Genomic DNA, 15894 nt, shown 5'->3' on the forward strand with positions numbered 1-15894 from the left:
CAGAGCCCAGTAGTTGTGAGCGGCCCCTGTGTGGCTGTGCAAGGGGAGGGAAGCTTGCTTATCATCGAGGCCAAGGAATGTGTGAAGGGAACTCATCTTCTCTTTTGAATTAACCCCTGCCCATTAACCTTACTTTAGTCCTCTCCCCCACACATACCTGCTCTGCACCCTTCCCCCCACCTTGCGGAATCCATCTGCAGCCCTTCCATATCCCTCCCGACTAGATCCCACCTCTGCTCACCCCTTGATTTGAACTTTTCCCTACGATCGATTCCCAGTCTGGTATCTTGCCTCTTGGCTAGTTTTAAGCTGGCCTAACCCACCCCATTTTCTCTGCCTCACCCCAATACACTGGCAGCCCCACTCTCCCTGTACCTCCCAGCCTCTCTCCCTTCCTCACTCAGACAGCTCACTAGCAGAGGGAATGCTGGAATAGGAAGGGCTCCTGAGAGAGTTACAGTGAGGTGTGTCCCAGCTGCAGTTGCCTAGATCCTCCTGTGGTAGGCTGCTCTTGGGATTTGCTTATGGGCTCCTGCCCCTGCAGCGTGTCTGAGTGATCATTGCTGGCACGGGGCGTATTTAGCCTGCTCTCCCTTGCAGCTGCTTTTGCAGTCAATATCCTTGGGGCTAGCGAAAATCCATGAACTTTGGGGGATTCACAATCCACATCTGAATTTTGCAGCACCGCTCAGGATCCAAGCACCCTGGGAAGTGGTGTGGTAGGGAGTCGTCTATGAAAATGGAGTTAGAACCAGAGCTTGACATCTAGAATGAATGTTGGTACAGGCCTATGACTAACATGCAGGGCCGGCTCCAGGCACTAGCATTCCAAGCAGGTGCTTGGGGCGGCAATCTGCAAGGAGCGGCAGTCCATGTGTTTTTGCCGCTCCAAGCAGCACGCCGAATTGCCGCCGCGGACGGCGTGGGCAGTCCGTGTGCCATTAGGGCGGCACGCGCGTTTCCGCAGCGGTGGCAATTCGGTGGCAGCTTCTATGTTCAGCTGCCCGCTGGGGCAATTCGGTGGCTTCTGTCTTCCGGCTGAAGACAGAAGCTGCCGCCGAATTGCCGCCACTGCGGAAACGCGCGTGCCGCCCTAACAGCACACAGACTGCCCCCGCCGTCCACAGCGGCAATTCGGCACGCTGCTTGGGGCGGCAAAAACAGTAGAGCTGGCCCTGCTAACATGCAAACCAAGCAGGCAGTGACATACGAGCGTGTAGGTGATGACAAACTGGAAGGACTGGATGTTTCTCAGGGAATTTGCATAGGTCAGAAAAACTCCTGGAGCTGATGCTTCATGGCCAGATAACTGCTAAAAGATAGACAGACAATTGTCTGAAATTAACTGGATTCTGGTCCATCATGCAAAGCCCAAAAATGGAATGATAAACCTCCCGAACCAGTAAGCCAGAATGACGTCAAGTACCCTTCAACTGTGTTCTGTAATGATAACAAGAGAACACTGGGTTCTGTCAAAATGACATCTTGTTGAATGCAGAGAAGTAATATCTTTGTACTGCTTTCATGGCATATTCGGGAATAGGATGCGGGGAGAGAAGACACGATCAGGTGGGGTTGTTTGCCACCATCTGTTCCTTGTTTGGTTAACAACAATTAGTCACAATGCAGCTAGGCCACCTTCAGCTGTGATCCTGTTAGCTCTCATAAGCTTGAGCACAGTTTGAACTGGGGTAAAATTGTCCAAAGTGCCCAGCGGATGTGTGTATTCTTACAAGATCTTGTATGAATACACTGGTACTCCAGATCTTACACCAGAACTCCAATTTATTAGTGGAAATGTGGACGAAAATATTTATCGGACTATTTAAAAGGAAGCACAAGGGAACAAAATCTGTGATAACATTCTGATGTTGCAAAGAGGCAGCATATTGTTTTATAACCTCCTGCTTCCCTGTCAGTATGTTAACATCTGCACATACGAGGACCCTCAAGCATTTTACATTGCACACACAAGAAGTTTGCCATACATAGACATGTGACACTGGCACTGCTAGGAATTATGCATTGTTTCCACTGTAGCACATAAAGACTGCTGCATGAATAACGCTGTTACTAACAAAGAGACTGTGAACACAGACTAGTTAAAATGAATGGATTATATGGTTATAAATCTGTCCGTAGGACTCTCATGTCATCACAACTATTTACAGTTAGCTGCTGCCCCTTAGTTGAAATCATATCCAGTTTTAGACTGATGCTGTTTCATGAATCCAATTGCAAATCTGCATTCTCAGTCTCCGTTTTGCTGATTTTGTTACTCATGAAAGTGAGAATCTGATAGCACCGCCTAGAGATGTCTCACATTTTTTCAGAGCCACATGCTGACTACATCTTAATAGAGAAATATTCTTATGTACCATTTTCCCTTCCACTCACGAGTGTATATGGATCATCTTTCCTCCCATTTATGCGCATGTAACATCCCTGTGGCAACTAGAGCAATCACTCACATGGAAAAGTCATTTTATATTGTCTTTGACTATGTCTTCATGCAATTTAGCAGCTGGAAATGAGGAAGAGAGCAGCACCATTTAACCAACCAGCTCTCTGCAGACCACCAGCAAGTTGTCCTCAATCTGAAAACCTCTGGCTTAGAGACATAGTGCGAGCAAGATTTCTGGAAGCTTCGTCCACATAGCTCTGCCCTTCCGTGGTTAAAATTGCTCATAAGCTTTGCCAGTCATTGTGACAATGTCTCAAAGTGACGAGATGATGCAGCATTGCACCATCTTGAAGTGTTGGGAAGAGGCCTGGGGATGAGAATGGGGACAAGAAATGAATAGGAGACAATGAGAGTCAGTGGTTAGAGCACTGGCCTGGGATCCAGGCAATTTGGGTGCTATTCCCATCTCTGCCATTGACCTGCTGGGTGACCTTGGAAATGTCACAGCACCTCAGTGTACCTCAGTTTCCCCATCTGTAAAATGGGGATAATGACACTGACCTCCTCCTTTGTAAAACGCTTTGAGATCTACTGATTACAAGTGCAATTAGTATTATTTTTTATTATGAATGTGAAAAGTGTCACTGTACCTGAGCGTGTGTGTGTGTGTGTGTGTGTGTGTGTGTGTGTGTGTGTAGCTGGGGCAGTTTCTCTTCTGCTTTTGGACTGGTGGTTTTGCTTTGTATTTGTTGATTCCATAAATCCTGAGCCCTAATCATGATTTTCTCTCACCCTCTATGTCACTAACTCCCCGCATGCGGCAGTGATTAATGGGCCAATAGGTTAAAGTGTCATCTCTGTGCTGGTTTCGCTGCACCCTTCTCATTGCCTGTTTCCTCTCCTGTGTTAATTCTGTCCAGTGGGAAGAAGTCAGCGGCTATGATGAGAACCTGAACACCATCCGCACTTACCAGGTGTGCAACGTCTTCGAACCCAATCAGAACAACTGGCTCCTCACCACGTTCATAAACAGAAGGGGCGCTCACCGCATCTACACCGAGATGCGCTTCACTGTGCGGGACTGCAGCAGCCTCCCCAACGTCCCTGGCTCCTGCAAGGAAACCTTCAACCTGTACTACTATGAGACGGACTCTATCATTGCCACCAAGAAGTCGGCCTTCTGGACGGAGGCGCCCTACCTCAAAGTGGACACAATTGCTGCTGATGAGAGCTTCTCTCAGGTGGACTTTGGGGGCCGGTTAATGAAGGTGAACACCGAGGTGAGGAGCTTCGGACCCCTCACCCGCAATGGCTTTTACCTCGCCTTCCAGGACTATGGGGCTTGCATGTCACTGCTCTCGGTCAGGGTTTTCTTCAAGAAGTGCCCGAGCGTGGTGCAGAACTTTGCCATCTTCCCAGAGACCATGACTGGGGCAGAGAGCACCTCTCTGGTGATTGCACGTGGCACCTGCATTCCCAATGCCGAGGAGGTGGATGTGCCCATTAAGCTGTACTGCAATGGTGATGGGGAGTGGATGGTTCCCATTGGCCGCTGCACTTGCAAGGCCGGCTACGAGGCTGAGAACAACGTGGTCTGCAAAGGTAAGACTCTGCTCAGCTTGGGTATTGTTTCATGATGCTTTGCTTTGCTAACAAAGGGGATGCCCCAAAGCCAGCTGAGGTTGGCCAGCGCCCATTCTACCATTGAGGGGCTTCAGTGCTGCCCTCAGGGATTGTCAGGGATCTGAGCATTGTGAAGTAGATACCACTTTGCCCATCCCAGCTCTGCCCATGCTTGGCATCAGGAGGTCTAAGGTCATTGGCCTGCAACTGACTGAGATGGCAAATGCCATCACAGGACTCTCCCTCCCACCCTACCCCATATGAAATCGTTGAAAATGAACTGTGGCACATTTATAGACCAGCTGGGCACGCGGTGCATAAATAACCCCAACAATGCAGGAGTGTTAACTGACCTCACACTAGGCACGAGTCTGTAGTGTCCTGGGAGAGCATCTAGTGGGGAAATGCATTCAGGGCCCTGTCAGCTAAATCTGACGTGGAGTTCGATTCAATCGTGTTCGTATCCTTGTTTGTTCTCTTTCCTCTAACAATTGTGAGACCAGCTTTTGTTCACCCCACTGTTTTGGGGAGGAGCTTTTGTTTGTGCAAATGTGTGAGCTAATGCATTTGCACGTGAACGAGTGTTTTGGGGTCAGAAACACGTAACTGGTGATTCTAGATATGTGTGCAGTCCTTGGTGGCAATGTGACAAGGGGAAATTGAGCGGAAACCCTGCTAGACATCCAATAAATGTGGCTTATATCTTTCTCCTTCCCTTACTAAGGTGGAGAACCATCTGTTTTTAATCTGGGGTTCACCTAGGTAGTTGAGTGAAATGCTCCAAACTCCTTTGGAATCTTTAGGCGCATGGTGAATGCCAGGCTGCCTTTCCCTTCATCTAGGCTGACCTGAAATCAGCGGTGGTGTGTTTCTAGCAGAGCTCTGTCCTGGGTAGGTGTTGTTCCAGAGCATGGGAGGTGTTCAATGGAGTCTTTTCCAAACTGGACAGAAACCTGAGAACAAGACATTCAGTGAGAAAAATTCCAGCTACAAAATAGAATGTTGGCTATTTTTTCTTTTCGTTTTAAAGCTGTATAGGGGCTTTAAAAATAGCATTTATTTTTATTCTGTTTTTAATACCTTTGTGAGAGCTTGAAACCAAAGTTACTTGCACTCTCCATATTCCCCAGTTTCCGTTTGGCAAACCAGTTTCATTCCTGGGTGCTTCTGGGATTGGCACCCAAGCCCAGAGAGTCTCTGGAAAGATGCCTGTCAACTGCAATGGTCTTTTAATCAGTCAGCACAGATCTGCACCCCTCCCTTTGGGTTTTACTCCCTTGTTTGTCCAGCAGCATCAGTGATGTCAGCACAATCGTGGGAACAGAGTCTTTCGGTCAAAATCCTGCTACAAATCCCGTGGGACTGGTGGGATGTGTTTGACCAAAAAATAGCAGCTATCATTTGCTTTCTTAATTCTCTCCCATGGAGTAAGAATGAAGGATTTAGAATGGAGAACAGTTTCGATCCAGACTGTTAAGGCAGGCCAGATTTAAGGCCTACCCACTTGATGGTGTCCTTCAAATTGCTCCGTCTTGTTGTTGTTATAAAACACATTGCACGTGTGACTGATGATCGTTTGTTAGTGCTCAGGCAGGGGCTGCACTAAAGGAAATCAAGCAGCAGATCGTTCTCTTGAAGAAGCCTGTGCAACAGCTGCCGCATGAACGGAAAATCTCCGAAGTGATGTTTGTGATTTCCCAGCTTCAAAGGGCTATGCAGGACTGCATTAGCTGGCTGGGCCTCTTTCATCTCTCTCATTATTTCCTGAGCGAAGCTGCAGGAACCAGAACAATCCTTGATTGGTTCTGATTTAAATGAAACTCTGGGAACAGCACTCTGATTCTTCCCGTTAATTGGAACTTTTCTCTTTTTTCTGGGTTCTGCCATCCAGGCTGTCAATTTCATACCGCCTGCTGGAGTCCTCCGCGGGGCTGGTTTTAGAAATACAGAAATCATGCTTGTTTCTTTTGATGTCCTCTTTTTGAGGTTTTTATTAATATTTCCAAAATTGTACTCTGTTTTTTCTGTAGATTTACTCATATTCTTCCCTCCCAAATTACACTGTTATTTATAGCAATTCATTTCAGGATGCTGAGAGGGGAGGATTTTCAAGTGTTGGCCATTGGGGAACCCTGACACCATCAAGCCTAGAAATTCAGATGTTTGCATTAAATCTCTTTGTTTTATGCTAAAGTCAGCCACGGCTGTTTTGAAGCTGCAGTCAACTCCCTGCTGTAGGCCGACAACATGCATCATCAGGAAATGCACCAAGCTCATCCAGATTCTTCATAGAAATTGTGTAACCTTGGCCTCCGAGGTCTGTGGCTGAGTTTAATGAAGATGTTGAGGACTGTTCAACGTACTGTATGCAGGATTGCCAACTCTCGGGATTTCATTGTGAGAAATCACTGGCGCTAGTTGTATAATGATGCTAAAAGCTCCAGCACTCGCATGATTTTTGGACTTCTCCAAGGGATAGCCCACTCTGATTGGCTGCCTTCCCCACTTTTTCACCTTCCTGGAGAAGAACAGCCAATCAGAGATGCTGCAGAAGGCAGGCAGAACGCCCCGCCCCCACCCTAGGAGCCGAGGAGTTTTTAAGTAGTGGAGGAAGGAGAATTCCATAGGAGGGGAAGGGGGAACAGGGAGCAGAAAGAGCCCAGCAGTTCCTCTGCCCTCCCCTCTTGTGAGCAATGGGTCAGTCCGGGAAGGGAGGAGAAGAAGCCCTGAATCTGCAGGAGGAGCAGAGAGGTGATGACTGACAAGGGACAGATGTGTGTCTGCGGAGATAAATTTGATGTGGGGGCTGGAGTGGTGCATAATTAATTGTTGGGCTGGAGGAGTGGCAGATATAGGGTGGGGGTCACAGAGTTAATGAATTAGAATGTTGAGGGCTGGGGAGAAGGTGGAAGGCCCATGCCATCAGGCAGCAGTCCGAGTCCCTGCAGAATTCCTGCTCTGCGAACATTGGGGAGAATGGGCAACACTGTAATAGTCAGACACACTCAGGGGTGGGGAGGGGGGAGGGGAAGAGGCAGGGGGAGTTCAACATTGAAAGCCAGGTCAAAACCCATGACAAAATCTTTTAGAAAATACTCTTCTTCTTTTTGAGCCACTCTTATGGCAGGAGGGCCAGGGCTGACACGATTTTTGAACTTTTGGGGTTGGCAGTACTGGGTATGTAATGGTGTGTTTACTTGCAATAGATTATTCAGCCACTAGATGGCTCTATGAGCTGAATAGAGGTCCAGCCAGAGTGTGGCCTTGGGTAAACAAGGAGGACAAAGCTGGGACTCAAGCTGTGTAGGGACTTGTGTGCATGTGTCTGTAGTTGTAGCTGTTTTCCTTAATTAATTCTTCCTGTTTTAAAAGAGCTGTGATTCCATATATCCTAAAAAGGTGCAGAAAATATAACCAGGCTTGGTTCTCTCATAGTTTTTCATCCAGGCAAAAATGCAGTTTTTCAGCATGAAAAAACTGCTTTCCAGTCTATCAAAAGGGAGGCAATTATCTTATGTATTTTAGTACAAGTGGAAACAATCTGAAATTAAATATGATTCTGTACCTTTGGGCACAGTTTTTAAGATCTCCAGATCAAAGGGAAAGGGTGGAGGTGTTAAGAAGGCATAATTTTCATAGAAGATTTAATTGTGTTTTGAAAAGGGGAAGATGTAGTGCTTACAGTAAAGATATATTCCAGGTCACACTCTACATTTTTGTGTCTGTCTGTCCATGTTCTTGCATCTCACCCATCTTAGTGGTATCTTTGTGACATTTACTCAGGATGCTCGCTTAAGAAACAGGGAGGTGTTCGGAATGACTCAGAATATTGATTCCTTGGAAGCAGCTTCTTTATTGCCCTTAGTAGTAGAGTTGTGAAAAAAATACTGTGAGTATACACATGGATCACAAATTTGATCCAGAGCAAAATGTTGTTCTCATTGATGTAGAACATCAATTGTTTTGCTTAGAGAAAAGAATTTAGATGCACCTTCTGGTGGAAACGCTTTTAAAAAAATGACTGGTTAGAAATTTGCCATTTTTGTAAACAAAAAAACTTCTTTTCATGGCAAAATGATATTCTTCTACTTTCAAAAAATAACCTCCAATTTTGGCAAAAGTTTGATCTGAAAAATGAGAAATAATGTGATTTTCCATATATGTGTATATTTTTGTTTTAAATTGATGGCGAGGTGAGGGGGGAATTTCTTTGCTCAGTTCTACTCAGTAGCTTCTAGGAATATGTATGTTTCACAGCTCTTCAGAACTCCAGGAAGAGATGCTGCCCATATAAAGTGCTATGGGGCTTCTCCCAAAACGCTTTAGTTTTGCTGTGTTTGCATGGCTAACATCACTGTGAACCTAGAGTTATGTACGCCGTTCCGTGCACAATCCTCTTTTTAGTGTGGAGCAATGGATGAAATATGCAAGCTCACTTTGTCCAGTTGGTTAAAGGAACATGGTCAGCATGAGAATAACATTTCCATTGCAAAACATTGTAACTCCTGTTACTACTAGCAAAATGCTACGATGACTCTAATTGAAAGAGATTAGCAACACTAAGAACCACTTAGATGTTGAATATTAGTTTCCCTTTATCTTTTCCATTTGTGCCTGTGATGATTAGTTCAGCACAACTATGAAACTGACTATCTTATCTATAATACTTCTCTGGCCCCCACACCATGGTATCTGCGCACCTCGCAGTCTTTAATGTGGTGAAGCTTGCAGTACCCCTGTGAGGCAGGGAAATGCTAGTGTCCCATTTTACATGTGAGGAACTGGAGCCCAGAGACACTAAGGCCCAAATCCACAAAGGGACTTAGGTGCCTTAACCCAAGATTTAGGCACTGTTGCAATCCACAGACACCCCACGTGGCTGTTGCCTAACCCTGTAGGAGCCTAAACCCTCTCAGCATCTGTATTATCTGGGTAAAATTCACTGAGTACCTAAGGCCAGGTCTACAGTACAGACCTATATCGACATACTATGTTGCTCAGGGATGTGAAATCAACGTAGTTGTACTGACCTAACCCCTCGTGTAGACAGTACCATGTTGACATAGCTACCACCACTCAGGGAGGTGGATTAATTATGCGTAGTAGTGTATATTGTATGTGAAGACAAGCCCAGGTTTCTAACTTTGGGTGGGTTCAATGCTGCCTCACTTTGCGCACCCGACACCTATCTCCTGCCTATGTCCCAGTGTGATCCGGAAGTCCAGCATTCCTCCACCCATCTTGCTTGCAGGGCCTGATCTGGTAGGCATGTTCTGAGCATGTCTACCAGATCGGGCCCCATTCAGAATTTAACAGGAGGCGGTTGTAGCAGCTGCCTTATAACTTTTAGCCCAGTGTATAGAGCACTCCCAGGGGATGTGGGAAACCCAGGTTCAAATCCCCCTCTGCCAGAGGGGAGAAAGGATTTGAGCAGGAGTCTCACTCCTTGCAGGAGAGTGCCCTGATCTGGGGGATATTCTGATGTGCCCTGGCCTGAGAGAGATTCTGGTGTGGGGGTTCCCTTAGTCAATAAATAATTAAAGAGTCATTGAGCCACAGGGAGAGAGTGAGAATGATTCTTGAGCCTGGTGGTTAGGCACCCACCAAGTAGTTCTCCAAACCCCCTACTTCAGTGACCAAAGGACCTTCCCAAATGTCAGTGGGGGAGCAGAAAAACATTATTAAGATTTGTAGAAAGGGAAATAAAAGACAGAAACAAACTCAGGCATTCTATTGAACGGGTGCTCTCTTAGAACACTGACTGCTTACTATTAAAATCTGGTCTGAGGTTGGACTTCAGGGTCTTAACAGCTCGTCTACACCATATACCATGTCTGTTTCTTTAAATTGTTTTGTTTCATCAGGACTCGAGGCAAATCGGAGCAGATGGCATAGTGTGGGTCATGTAGACTCACTCTGCTGGTAGGGACCAAGGCGTGACACGTCCATAGCAGATGGACAATACCAGGGTTCCCAAGCCATGGATAATTTCCTGTCCAACTGCTTTAGCCAATGAATGGTATGTGTGAATTGAGTCTGCATCTCCTTGCAGATGATCCTCCAGAGGAAGCCAGGTGGACACAGAGTTTAATTGAGCTACCCTGTCCCAGGGGCAAGGCTGGGAACTAATTGTGACTCTGAGAGTTACAGCTCACTCCTTTGTTCCCCTGCTCCTCTCCCGATCCTCTGCTGGTGTAAATTGGTGTAGCCCCTTGTAGTTCAGTGCAGCAGTGCAGATTGACATCAGCGGAGGATCTGGTCCAACCCATGATACATCTGCCCTCCATGAAGGCTACTTTTGGCCAGTCAGCCCTGACATGCTTTTGCTGATGTACTTACTGATTTTCAGACTGCATAGTAATGGGCCCGATTCCTTGTGACACCCCTATAGGGTAGATTGCAATGTAACTTGCATTATAAGCATATATTGGACTTCACTGCTATAGGCCAGTTGCAGATTACTTACCCTTTGGACCCAGGGAGAGGGCAACCAACCAGGGAGTGATTGGTAACTCTCAGAGTCACAATTAGCTCCCTGGACTGCCCCTGGGGTAATGCAGCTGTGTTAAATTACAATATGTGTCTATTGGTATAGACCAGTGTGACTTGCTTCTCTCTCTGCAGCAGCTCAGCTTCCCTGGCTGGCATGTTGGGGGAAAGGGGCTAAGGTTTCCTTACCAACCAGTATGGGAGGGGAGTGGCTGCCCCGTGAAAGCTGCTCTCCTGGTGCTGCAGCTGTTTTGGGCAGTCAGTACAGGGCGCGAAGGGGATGTCTTGTGTTCCTACTCCCTGGCACACTGTTCTAAGGGCAGGTGACGGTCCTGCCCTAGGTGAGCTGTGGTTTGTACAGCACCTACCACAGTGGGGTCCTTGTCTGTGACGGGGGCTCCTAGGTGCTGCTGTAATACAAATAAGTCATAGTAACTGAAAGCTTCAAGCCTTTACCATGAGGTGTGTAGTATAACTTCCACATATCCTGGTTTGTTGCTCACTGATTGGTCAAGCCCAGATACATATTTGTAGATGTCATGCCTCTAGCCTTGGTGACCTCAGTGGTGTTAAAGAGTCTGACCATCTCAAGTGGTCAAAATCATGACTCAGCCTCACCCCTCGTCCCTCCCCAGATCATGAGATTTGCTTAAAAATCATGAGATTTTAAAATAATAACCCCTGGGTCTTTTTATTTCCTTTCTGGGTTTTGAGTCTTTAGGGGTCATGTGTTTTGTGCAACCCTGAGGGCTAGAAACTTGCTCTGGTTTGAAATGAAAGCTGGGTTCTAATGTTATCACAGGACTCCAGAAACTGGGGCTTTCAGGAAAGCATCAACTATCACTGAGATTTGCCATAAAACTCAGACACTTGGCAACCCTATGATGCTGGTCTGTCTTACGTGCTGGTTTTAGATCAGTGTGCTCCACTGACTTCCATAGAGTCGCTCCTCATACACGCTGGTGTAACTGAGAGCAGAATCAAGCCCTCTGCATGCAGCAGAACCGTCTGCATATCCAGCAAATTCTCCTCCTTGCAAACTCCCAGGAGGGCCGTGGATTCTGACATCTGTGCAAAGCCTTCGTCAACCTGAGCTGCTGAGATGAGCCACTTAATAATCCTGGGGGAATTGTCACTAAAAATTCCTGGGATGTTAAGGCTGAGAAAATGGGCCTAATTCCACTGCAATGGAGAAATAGGCTTGTATTGTTTAGGTCCCTCTCCCCATGCCCCGCTCCCCACCCCAGAACAAAAGCTGCAGATATCGTGGGGCTATTAGACCAGAGCTGCTTCATGCTGACAGCCGAGCTCAGGGGGCACTTAGGGAGCCATTAATACCAGCTTTTATTGGCACTTAGCCACTCGCTCAGAGCCCCCAAGTGAAAGGCGCAGACAGAGCGCAATCTTCATCAGGGGGATTGCCAGTCGCTGGGAGATTAGCAGTGTGTTTTCGGGTCGGTGCGATCTGGGTCATTACCATTGTGGCACTGGGATGAGAACAGGAGTGGGGTTGGTTATTTATTTATTTTAGTGGCTATTTTAGATTTTGTCTTGCAGGCCATCTGGGTGATTTCTGGGTGATTTCTGCTTTCACGTCATTTAGTAATGTGTCGCTTTGGCAGGCAGGCACCTGCACAGCGTTTCCTTCCAATCTGCAGAGGGACTAGTATAGGTTCCCCATGGACGACTGGCATACAGCATAAAAAAAATGCAACCCTTGATCCAGGCCCATGTACTCTGGCAAAGTGGGCCTAAACTCTGTGATAGCGCCCCCTGGTGCTTGCAATGTGCCTTTGCAGCAGAGTGGAGGTTCCGCTGAAGCTTCCAGTCAATTAAAAACCTCCGGGTTCTTATTGAACTGGACATGAATAATCTAGTCAGTGCGGTATCCCTCGCGTTATTCAACTTGGTATTGAATTCCATTGATTTTTAGTCTGCGCCATAATTCGCTGTTGTCAGTGTCCTGCAGATTTTGTATGGTCAAGGGGCTGGTGCATCGGAGAGGTCAGGAAAGAAGTGGGCAGATTTGGTAGCTGGGTACAGGACAGCTGAGGGGAATTATAGACCAGTCAGTTTAACTTCAGTACCCGAAAAGATAATGGAGCAAATAATTAAAGCAATCAATTTGTGAACACCTAGAAGATAATAAGGTGATAAGTAACAGTAAGCATGAATTTGTCAAGAACAAATCGTGTCAAACCAACCTAATAGCTTTCTTTGACAGGGTAACAAGCCTTATGGATAGGGAGGAAGCAGTAGATATGGTATATCTTGACTTCATGAAGGCTTTTGACACTGTCTCACATGACCTTCTCATAAACAAACTAGGGAAATACAACCTAGATGGAGCCAGGGCCGGCTCCAGGCACCAGCTTGCCAAGCAGGTGCTTGGGGCGGCCACTCCGGAGAGGGGCGGCACGTCCAACTATTCGGCGGCAATTCGGCGGACGGTCCCTCACTCCCACTCCGAGCGAAGGACCTCCCGCCGAATTGCCACTGCAGATCGCGATTGCGGCTTTTTTTTTTTTTTTTGCACCGCTTGGGGTGGCAAAAACCCTGGAGCCGGCCCTGGATGGAGCAACTATAAGGTGGGTGCATAACTACTCACTGGGAACAGTTTGCTGAGCTATCAGTGGTTCACAGTCATTCTGGAAGGGCATATTGAGTGGGGTCCCGCAGAGATCAGTTCTGGGTCCAGTTCTGTTCAATATCTTCATCAATGATTTAGATAATGGTCTTGAGAGTCCACTTATAAAGTTTGCGGATGATACCAAGCTGGGAGGGGTTGCAAGTGCTTTGGAGTATAGGATTAAAATTCAATATGATCTGGACAAACTGGAGAAATGGTCTGAAGTAAATAGGATGAAATTCAGTAAGGAGAAATGCAAAGTACTCCACTTAGGAAGGAACAATCAGTTGCACACATACAAAATGGGAAATGACGGCCTAGGAAGGAGTACTGCGGAAAGGGATCTGGGGGTCATAGTAGATCACAAGCTAAATATGAGTCAACAGTGTAACACTGTTGCAAAAAAGACAAACATAATTCTGCGATGTATTAGCAGGAGTGTTATAAGCAAGACACAAGAAGTAATTCTTCCTCTCTACTCCACACTGATTAGGCCTCAACTGGAGTATTGTGTCCAGTTCTGGGCGCCACCTTTCAGGAAAGATATGGACTACTTGTAGAATGTCCAGAGAAGAGCAACAAAAATGATGAAAGGTCTAGAAAATATGACCTATGAGGGAAGATTGAAAAAATTGGGTTTGTTTAGTCTGGAGAAGAGAAGACTGAGAGGGGACATGATAACAGTTTTCAAGTACATAAAAGGCTGTTACAAGGAGGAGGGAGGTAAATTGTTCTCGTTAACCTCTGAGGATAGGACAAGAAGCAATGGGCATAAATTGCAGCAATGCCAGTTTAGGTTGGTCCTTAAGAAAAACTTCCTAACTGCGAGGGTGGTAGAGCACTGGAATAAATTGCCTAGGGAGGTTGTGGAATCTCCATCATTGGAGGTTTTTAAGAGCAGGTTAGACAAAGACCTGTAAGGGATGGTCTAGATAATACTTAGTACTGCAATTGGGTGCAGGGGACTAGAATAGATGACTTCTCGAGGTCCCTTCCAATCCTACGATTCTATGGCACATGGATAGACATGGGATGTAGTTTGGGATTGTGGGAAAAGTACATTACCTGGATGTTTCTGCTAACATAAATGCAATAGTTAACCATGTTAGTATTTAGATTGTCATAATTAGGTTTCCGAGTTAACACTTCATTGGCATCAATGGTCAGTTCATAATTCTCTCTGAGCTGTTGTTTCAGGCCCTGTGCAGACTCAAGCAGATAACATGGTGTCACTTTATACTGGGTTCACTTTTAGAAGGTCTTTGCAGGGAAAATAATAATTTTAAAGAAGTTAAACCTAAAACCTGGGGAATAATTCTACAGTACCCAGTGAATTCTTTGCCCAGTTTCACAGCCCCAGAAGTGCAGCTTTTACATGGTTCTGGACATGATTCCCTTGTAGTCTGGGCAGTCAATAACAGCAAGAGTTCTGTGTTGCTGAGTGAATATCATTGTAGTTAGCACTCACACAGACCACAGGGTACAGTAAATGATCCTTCTTTACCATTCTGACCTTTGCAACAGGGTTATCCTCAGGTACCAGTGCATTCGATAAGCTGGGTGGAGCTGTATAAAGACCAAAGGAGCTCTGTACTGAATTTTTATTTTGCCTTTCCCAAGGCAGAGAGAGAGGGCCTGTTGATTTTTCTCTTGGTGAATTCCTGCTGTAATGCAGTTAAGAACTTGTGGAAGATGTGCTGTAGCCAGAGTCACCCAGAATGGCACACAGATTTAGCTGCCCAGCACTGCTGGAAATGTAAATCACTGGGGCTAGTCAATTTAAAAATTGGGGAAGCTGGGATCAAACAGAATGGCCCAATTTCAGTCTGCCCATGGAGGCAACACCATGGTTTCTCTGCTCTAGAGGATGATGGCCCCCTGGGCCTTTTCTAACGCATACATGCCAATGGTCCTTTCACAAGCCAGAACAGGAGAGTCTTTTTCTAACATCTTTCTCACTCCAGGGGGAGTGTGAGTCAGAATGTTTCCTACTGAAGGCTGGACGCTTTCAGTGTTTCTATAGAAGTACACATCCGTTTACTTCCTTAGTTCCCATTTTGGGGGTGGGGGCAGTCTGGCGATTTGTATGAAACAAAAACCCCTCTCCGGGGCTTGGGTTTATACTCCTCCTTCCCATGTGATTCAGGGTGACAGAACTGCTGTTGCATACAAGCGCAGGCTCTGTTCCACCATGCACAGCAAACAATAATCGAGGGCAAAATGAAGAGTGGAACCGCCCCAAACCTTCCAGTCTCCTAACTCACTCCATGGCTGCGTAGCAGTGTCAGGGCACGTGCACTGTCTCTTTCAGTCAGTAGCAGGAATGCTGGCAGGAGGGGGCTGAGGAAGGCTCTCTGCAGGAGCTCTGCTGTGAGGCAGAGAGAGGCACCCTCATTGTGAGGATAGTACTGTTTTTCTTATGACAATAAAGTTCCTTGTTCAGTGTTATAAGAAAGTGACCCTCTGATGCTTTCCCATTGTGCATGACACACAGGAGAACCCTTTCTGTCTTTTCTTTCTGACTAGGCCCCTCTCAGGTGTTGGGACCAGACCTGACCTTAGGCACAAACATGGTGACCTGGGAGCTGGTCCATTTGGACTTCCTGCAGACCTGTTCTGACCTGGGAGCTCATAGCACACATCTAGTTTCTGTGCCAGCAGAGGCACAGACTCTGTGGGACCCACTGGATCTCACTGTCTGCGGTGGGACTAGAGGGGAGGGAGTCCCATACCATGTCTCCATCGGGCA

At 46.6% G+C, this 15894-nt stretch overlaps 1 protein-coding gene across 2 annotated transcripts in view; it reads left to right on the top strand.

Annotated features, from left to right (window-relative positions):
• Positions 1-15894, top strand: part of EPHB1 (EPH receptor B1) — a 311307-nt gene that overhangs the window by 109637 nt on the left and 185776 nt on the right. For both annotated transcript variants that reach the window (XM_065410514.1, XM_065410515.1), the window contains exon 3: positions 3325-4006. In XM_065410514.1, coding sequence (XP_065266586.1) covers positions 3325-4006 — 682 coding nt within the window. The remainder of the gene's footprint in view (positions 1-3324; positions 4007-15894) is intronic.

Source organism: Emys orbicularis, chromosome 9, assembly GCF_028017835.1.
Source record: "Emys orbicularis isolate rEmyOrb1 chromosome 9, rEmyOrb1.hap1, whole genome shotgun sequence".
Lineage (NCBI taxonomy): Eukaryota > Metazoa > Chordata > Testudines > Emydidae > Emys > Emys orbicularis.